The sequence below is a fragment of the Oreochromis niloticus genome, unplaced genomic scaffold, assembly GCF_001858045.2.
Source record: "Oreochromis niloticus isolate F11D_XX unplaced genomic scaffold, O_niloticus_UMD_NMBU tig00008057_pilon, whole genome shotgun sequence".
Classification (NCBI taxonomy): Eukaryota; Metazoa; Chordata; class Actinopteri; order Cichliformes; family Cichlidae; genus Oreochromis; species Oreochromis niloticus.
The window spans coordinates 28,523-37,004 of record NW_020328938.1 but is presented as its reverse complement, the minus strand read 5'-3'; the positions used below and the strand labels follow the sequence as shown (position 1 = coordinate 37,004).

At 40.0% G+C, this 8,482-nt stretch overlaps 1 protein-coding gene across 1 annotated transcript; it reads right to left on the bottom strand.

Annotated features, from left to right (window-relative positions):
* Nucleotides 1-1,631: 1,631 nt before the first annotated feature.
* On the bottom strand, nucleotides 1,632-3,027 carry LOC109201076 (trichohyalin-like). Its single transcript, XM_019356616.2, has one exon. It carries the CDS (start codon nucleotides 2,764-2,766, stop codon nucleotides 1,699-1,701), a length of 1,068 nt encoding a protein of 355 aa, XP_019212161.2. The 5' UTR covers nucleotides 2,767-3,027; the 3' UTR covers nucleotides 1,632-1,698.
* Nucleotides 3,028-8,482: the final 5,455 nt, after the last annotated feature.

Sequence of the window (8,482 nt, the reverse complement as noted above, 5' to 3'; positions counted from 1 at the left end):
ACATGAGACGCGGACCTTCACAATAAAACAGGAAATGAGAACACAACACCAAGATGCAGACCTGACACTGAGAGACAGACAGAAAATGACACATGGAACTAAACCCACACAAAACATGAGAACACAAATCCTAAATACCAATAAACAGAAACATGGAACTCAATAACAATAATCATCATCACCACCATCACCACAAAATGAGAAAATCCAAAACACCAAGATAACTGAAACACAAAGTGCCAGAGAAACATAAGAAACAATCCATAATGCAAAAGTAAACCAAAATATAATAAACTCAAAATACTGGGTCCAACGGACCCAGAACCGTGACAGCAGGCACCAGCAGGACCCCGGCCACCTTCACCCGAGGCGCTGCCCTGGAACGGGTGCAGGGAAAGGCCGGAGCACGGCCACCCTGAGAGCAGGAACAGAAATACACAGAGGAGATGACTCAGGAGTAACCACGGGTAAAGCTGCAGTCTCAAAACGACTGGGGAGCAAAACAGTCCTTAGAGAGCATAGGTTCATGTGTAATGTTAGCCATCCTTGACAATGCTTTTTGTTCAGCACAGCAAACAATCTTTTAGGGGATTGAGTCATTCACACAATAAGTTGGGTACAGTTTGGCTGGCTCATGAACAAAGAATGCAACGAGAGTAGCAGCATTAGGAGCTGCCATATCATTGTTTAGTTCTTTAGAAACATAGTTATTCCAACCTAAGATCTGACTCAGGAACTAAACATGTTTCTTTATTATCCCCGGCTCTGAACACACATCTTCCGTGGCAGCTGCACCAGAAACAAACACAACAGCTGGCCTGGAAATGCTAGATGTAACACCCCTCTCCCCAGATTTATTAGTCTAAAAAATTTTATTCTTAGGAAATTTGGGAATCTTTAAGTCATTAACCCCTGTGGAATCAGTAATGCTGTCTGCAGTCTTGACAGTCCCAGTAGGCACGGGAGTAACAGTCACCAACCTCAAGTCCTTTGTGACAGAATTAACCGAAATGGCAGAGTCCGTTCTACTCACTGGAGAGTCCAAGGTTGCCAACCCGAGGTCAGCTGACTCCGATGAAGCCACAGGAATGAGCCGGGATGTGGTGAGACAATGACAACGGGGGCTCCATCTTCCCCGCAAAGGAGGGGCAGAAGATGACATGACGGCTGATGGAGGGGAATTCGTCAGCCGTCAGGACCACCAGTGTGTCTGCATCCGGCCTTGTGCTGGCCCATGTGTGGGCCACCTCTGGCAAATTTGGATTCTTATTTGCAAGAATCCAAGTAAAGCATTATGAGGATAGCTTGCTTTATTTGTAAAATTGTCATGATTTATTAGAACTCTTTTAATTAAAAGGCCAAGGCTCCTTTTTTGTCTCAGTGCAGACCTGCCAAAATGTATTTCAAATCCATGTTATTCAGACCACTGGTTGGTTTTTCAGTTCACCACTTCCTGTTTTAAATGAGAAATAACCCAGCAGAGGTTTCTGGATCGCAGTTATATTTGCATCCACAGGTTTAAAAAACAAACAAACGTCCCAAGTAAAGTTTGGGGGGATTTTTAGGAGGAGAGGGACGGTGAAAGAGAAGGTGGGTTAAAGGTGAGAGGTAAGGGTAGATAAGATGAGAGAGAGAGAGAGAAGAAGGATGGGGTGAAAGAAAGGTGGAGAGACGGGGAAGGAAGAAGATGCTGCTGGGTCAGTTTTTTCTCAGCAGTCTGCTCCAGAATCCACTCCTGTCCTCGGCTTTCTTTTCTTTGTCTTTTGCCTTCAGCTCTTTTAAGGTTTTTTTTAGCTGCTCCTCGGCGTCTTTAAATTTTTCTTTCAGCTGCTGTTTGGCCAGTTTCCCTTTCTGTTTGAGGAGCTCTTTAGCTTCCTTTTTGTGCTTTTTTATTTCTTTAAGTGCATCTTTGCAGTCTTTCTTGGTCACCTCAGAGCCTGTCATTTCTTTCTTGAATACCTTCACCTCAACTTTCTCTTCTGCAAGTTCTTCTTGCACTTTCATCAGTTCCTTCTTCAGAGTTTCACTTTCCTGTTTTGCCTCCCATTTTCCATGTGTCTCTTTTTCTAGAGCTTCTTGTGTTTCCAGCAAGTTCTTCTTCATGTTTTGAGTGTAACTCTTTGTATCTTCCATTTCTTTCTTTGCTTCCTGTAGTTTAATTTTCTCTTCCTCCAACACTTTTTGAGCTTCCAACAATTCTTTCTTGATATTTTCACTCTCATTTTCTGCCTCATGTTTACCTTTTTTCTCCTCTTCAAGTTCTTGCTTTACATGCAGTAATTCCTTTCTTAGTATTTCAGCTTCAGCCATTGCATTTTCAGCCTCTTGTGTTGCCAACTGCATTTTCCTTTTTTCCTCTTCAAAAGCTTTCTGCACCTCCTGTAATTCCTGCATCACATTTTCTGCCTCCTTCTTTGTAGTTTGATATTTATCTTTGGCTTCTTGTGCTGTGGTTTTCTCTTCCTCCAATGCTTTTTGAGCTTCAAACACTTCTTTCTTGATATTTTCATTCTCATGTTCTGCCTGTTGTTTTCCCATTTTCTCTCCTTTAAGTTTTAGACTTACATGCAGTAATTCCTTCAATACTATTTCAGTTTCAAACTTTGAATTTTTAGCTTCTCCTCTTGATTTTTCTGCCTCTTCTTTTAATTTGACATTTTCAGCCTGTATTGTTTGAAATTCTTCTCGTAGGTTAGTCAGCTCAGACTGTACTGTAGCGTATGGTGAAGCACTCACCAAGCCTCTTCTTGATCTCCCTTGATTCATTTTGGCCCTTTAAACAAAGAAACCAACGTATTGTGGAGAAGGGAAGTTTTCAATGGTTTTTTTTTCGTCAACTGTCGTTTGTCCTGCACAGAGATGCTGCTGTAGATGTGTCTCTAGCCGTGTCTGGATACAATGAAAAATGCTGTAACTAAGTGCTTGTGTTGCACAGTTCTACTAAACATTCCATTTCATGCATGCTCCGCCCACATTGTCAGGAATGTCAGGTGCTGCATCACCAAATGCTGCTCCCGTTGCCTAGCAATAACAGCTGTTTACCTTTTGGGGTCTGGTTCATTATTTACAGTTTTTTCTGATTGTTTAAGCACATTTTTTGTAACTATTGGCTATTTTTGCAAAACTCTACACACAAATAAGAAAACCTGTCACCCAATTATCAAAACATTGTAGTTCTCTTGCAAAAGCGAACACAGCTAGATTAACTCTTCACACCTTCGTAAAAATGGTGTTTCCGTATCAAACAGTACACACAAGCCATCATCTACTAAGCACACAATGTGGCAACTGCACACTGATGGTATGAATACAAAACACATCTGACTTTTGCTTTCTCTGTGCACAAGGTAGGCCATGTCAGTTTGAGCTCATACTTTTGTCATAGATCCGTAAGCATAGAGGGATCCAAATTTCAAGTACTGGTTTTTATTCACACACATCAAAACAAACACAAGTGTTTGGTCTTTGTTCTAAATTTGTTGCTGTCCACAAGGGGGTGCCACAGGGCTCAGTTTTGGGTCCCCTTTTGTTTCTTTTATATATCAATGACTTGGGTCAAAATGTCTCAGACACAAATTTGCATTTTTATGCTGACGATACAGTTATTTACTGCTATGGATCATCTCTTACTCAGGCCATTGAAACCTTACAGAAAGCCTTTGTTGCTTTCCAGCATTCACTTATCCAGCTAAAATTAGTTCTCAATGCTGACAAGACTAAGCTAATGTTGTTTTCTAAGTCAAAGAAGGTCCCAGAGCCTATTCCAGTGGTGTCCACCCTTGAAGGAAATGTCATAGAGATAGTTCATGAATATAAATACCTTGGTGTCTGGATAGATGACTCCTTTACCTTTAAACCACATATAGAGAGACTTGTAAAGAAACTGAGGCTGAAACTTTGTTTTTTTTTTCCGTAATAAACAGTGTTTTTCTTTTGCAGTAAAAAAACGTCTTGTCACTGCAACCTTTTTATCTGTGTTAGATTATGGTGACATTCTGTATATGAATGCTTCTTCTTCATGTCTTCTAATGTTGGACACGATGTATCATGCTTCCTTGAGGTTTATCACCAATTGTAGATATCTGACCCATCATTGTGACTTGTACTTAAGAGTAAATTGGCCTTCTTTGGCCATTAGAAGACAGGGGCATTGGTACACTTTTATTTACAAAGCTATTCTTGGATTGTTGCCTCCTTATATTTGTACTTTGGTCACAAGGACAAATAGTGGTTCTTACTCCTTGCGTTCAAATGATCAGCTGCTGCTGTCTGTTCCCCTTGTCCGCACAGAGTTGGGTAAGAAAGCCTTTGTCCACTCTGCGCCTTTTTCATGGAACCTGTTACAGAAAGACTGGAAACTGACTGAATTGTTGTCTTTAAATGTTTTTAAAACTAAACTCAAAGGCCTACAGACTGCCTCAATAATGTGTAATTGTTTTGTGTAATTTTTAATCTTGTTTGTTTGTATGTATTTGTTTGGAAATGTGCTGCCTCTTGGCCAGGACTCCCTTGAAAAAGAGGTTTTTAATCTCAATGGGACATTCCTGGTTAAATAAAGGTTAAATAAAAAAAAAATAAAAAATTTCCAAGTATAGGATTATTTGCAATCACCATATTGACTATATGGGTTTCTTGGTCTGCAGTGAACATGCTTCCTCTGCCCCCAGCATCTGGTTGTCTAGCAATTCTGTAAAGTAACAATTTCAGTATTTTTACATCTATGCTATTGTTGTGTTTCTCATTAGCATGGCAGTGCTACAAGTCTTAGTGCAAAGTGACTGTACTAACCAACTGTCATTTCAAAATGTCCTTATGATGCTTGCTACAGTGTAGCGGCTTGAGTTAGGCTGAACCCGTTGGCCAGCTTCCCTCAGGGTCACTCCATGGTTGATTACATGGTCCACTATTGTAGCTCTGATGTCATCAGCAATTCTATTTCTTACTCTTCTTACCCTTCCTCTCCCCCCTCCTCGTCCTCCTCTTGCTCCTCCTTGTCCTTGTCGTCCTCTTCATCCTACTTCTTCCCCTCCACGTCCTCTTCCTCGGCCTCCTCTACTTCTCACTCTTCCTGCTCCCTCCATTGTACTCCACACACAGAGCTTACCTGTAGCTTATTCATAGTGCTTAGGCTGATTGCAAAGTGAACTAATTATCTAAAAAAAGTTTTCACTTGTGAAAGTGTGCCAGACAGTTGGCAAAATAGTGTAAATAATGGCCATAAATGTGTATAGTTTTGCTAGGAGTGTGTTGAAAATTTGGTAATTGAGTGTAAGCAGTGAGTTGTGTTTAAAGTTCTGCAAAGTGTGTCTTACAAAATGGCAAACTGAGTGCAAAGCAGTGTTTGTGCTTTTAGTTTTGCAAACTCAGTGAGTGGTTTTGCTATAAGTATTGATAGTTTTAGAAATTGTGCTATAAGAATCACAGTTAGGGTTTAAGCATTCAGAAAAAACTGTAATAAAGAAAACATGTCCAAGTATTGCAACCATGGTGCTGAGGCTCAGCGCATATTCTAGCCTGCTGTGTGTGTGGGCAGCTAGAAATCACTGGTGGGCAACATGAGTGAGGAGAAAAGTGGAGCAGCCAAGCAGGGAGCTGCAGGTTGCTGGTTTGAGTCTCTGTTCAGATGCTGGTGTCTCCTCTCTCTGAGATGTTTGCAGACAGTCCCTGATAAAACAATGAGGATAATAAACAAACACGTGACTAAAATAACAATTATGACACTGATGTGTTTCATGTGTAGCAGGATGGCCTCTATACAGCAGTCGCTGCAAGCATCCACATCAGCACACTTACTTTTCTTTAAGCAGGCGTGCTGGGGTCCTCCTAAGGAAAGTTTGAGAACTTCATTTCCTTCATGCTGGTGAACTTTTTACCAAATGTTTTCTTCAAAGCTTCTCCATCACTGACAGGGATTGTTTGGGTCTTCACACTCATCTCCATGAACCCAAAAAAATGGGTCTCACTTTGCTCATATAATGCCAGGAGTGTCTCCATATTCCACAAAAGTCTATGCAGACATGTAACAGTATCCCATATTCATATAAATATTATTAATATTATAACAAAAGCTGTCACCAACACAATTGTCCCAAGTGCTTTTTTTAAACAGGATTTTCAAGTAGAGGATTTCCCTATAGCTTATTTTTTTTTAATATTTTGTACACAATAACAGAATAATTTCAGAAAAACACAAAATGACTGGTGTCAATATTATTTGCCCCACAAAAAAGGTTCCTTTTCATTGAGCTGGGCAATGATGTGCTTGAACTTTGTAATGTGCAAAGCTTTTAAAATCAAGTTAAAACTTTTACCCAACAGTATAAAAGGTAAAAGTTCGAGCTGTCACTCGACAAAGCATCATGCCAAAAACAAACAAAATCAGTTTAGACTTGAGAAAAAGAATTGTTGATGCTAACAAAGCAGGAGAAGATATACAAAGTTTTCGCAATGTTTCCAAGTGTGACAAACTGGAGTGAGAAGAAATTCAAAGAGAGCCACACAGTACAGAACAAGCCTGGCAGAGGCAGGAATGGAGAGAGTTCAAAGACTCTGGAAAGAAAACTAGTAAGAGATGTGTTTAAAGACTAATAAAAAATGCTAAGACACGAGTGAATAACTTAGTCAAGTCAGGAATTGTAGTCTCGAAGAAGACAATCACTAGAAGCCTGCACAGGAATGGACTGCAAGATTGCAAACCAAGAAAAACTCGACTTCTGCAAAACAGACACCTTCATACCAGACTGAAGTATAGATTAGATTAGAGATTAGATGAAACTTTATTAATCCCTCGGGTGGGTTCCTCCGGGAAATTCCGTTTCCAGTAGCACAGCACCGACAGAAGTTGCATGTTACAGAGTTGGAATACCAAATAAAGGGGAATGAGAGTAAAGATATGAGCATAAATATACCATATATACACATATATAAATACAGAATATATAATAGGGTTAAATAGGAATACCAGTGGATTGCACATTTGACTGAGTCTATTGCACAGTCGAATATCACAAAAAAAATATTGCAAATATTGCACAGTGAAAAAAAAGCACTACAGCTCAGTTGTTCCCGCCTTCCTTTGTCCTCCTGTTTCCCCTCCCTCTCCCCTCCAACGAGGAGTTAACTAGAGCAACACCCAGGCTGGAATATGGCCAGAATATTTTAGTCAAGAAATCACTTAACTAGAACGTGTCTGACAAAGTGACGTTGACTACAAGATCTCAGAAAGCAACATCATGGACATCTAAAGAAACAGCTAAGAAACACTGAACACTATCAGTCTGGAAAGGGTTACAAAGGCATTTCAAACGCTTTGGGAATCGAACCACGATGAGGCCCATTATCCAGAAAATGTGGAAAACCTGAAGGCCTCACTTGTCTCATTTAATGTGCCCTGAAGCTCAAGTGCACCAGGACAATAATGCAAAACACAGCAGCAAGATCATGTCTGAATGGCGCAAAAAACAAAATGGAGGTTTTGGCCTGGTCAAAGTGCAGACTGGAATCAGATTGAGATGATTTAGCATGACCTTAAAAACCCAGCCTATGCTAGAAAAAGTGGCCGAATTAAAACAATTCTGCAAAGAAGAGTGGACCAAAATTCCTCCACAGTGCTGTAAAACACTCATCACCAGTTATTGCAAATGCTTGATTGCAGCTCTTGCTCAATAACAAAACCACTTATTAGGTTTAGAAGGATATTACTTTTTCACATGAGGTAAAGTTGGAGAGCTTTTTCCCCAAACTAAATGAAATCATCATTTAAAAAACTACAATCTGTATTTACTCTGACCATCTGTGTTAACATTTGAAATCGGAAACATGTAAGTGTAACAAACATGTTAAAACGTAAGAAATCAAGAAGGGGCAAAAAAAAAGCTTTCTGCTAAAAAAAGATTTAGAGCAGAAGTTTTTTGCACTGCATTTTTAAATGAAGATATATTGCATTTATTTGCAATTAAAGACAGACAGAGCAGAAAGTGTGTTACTGTTTTACATCCACAGACACACAAGAAAAGAAGCAGGCAACATGAGGTCTCATCAAGTTATGGCAGTTTTATTTGTGTATTTAAGTACATGTATTCAGAATAAAGTTTTTAAAAAACAAACAAACGTCCCAAGTAAAGTTTGGGGGGATTTTTAGGAGGAGAGGGACGGTGAAAGAGAAAGTGGGTTAAAGGTGAGAGGTGAGGGTAGAGAAGATGAGAGAGAGAGAGAGAAGAAGGATGGGGTGAAAGAAAGGTGGAGAGACGGGGAAGGAAGAAGATGCTGCTGGGTCAGTTTTTTCTCAGCAGTCTGCTCCAGAATCCACTCCTGTCCTCGGCTTTCTTTTCTTTGTCTTTTGCCTTCAGCTCTTTTAAACACCATTAATCCTAAATAGTTGAACTCTGTACTCAGCCAGTTTTTGACAGAGTGGTGAACTCTTTTACGCTTTTATGGAAACAAGATTGTACTGGCCACAGTAGGTGTGGGATATCCACAGCTT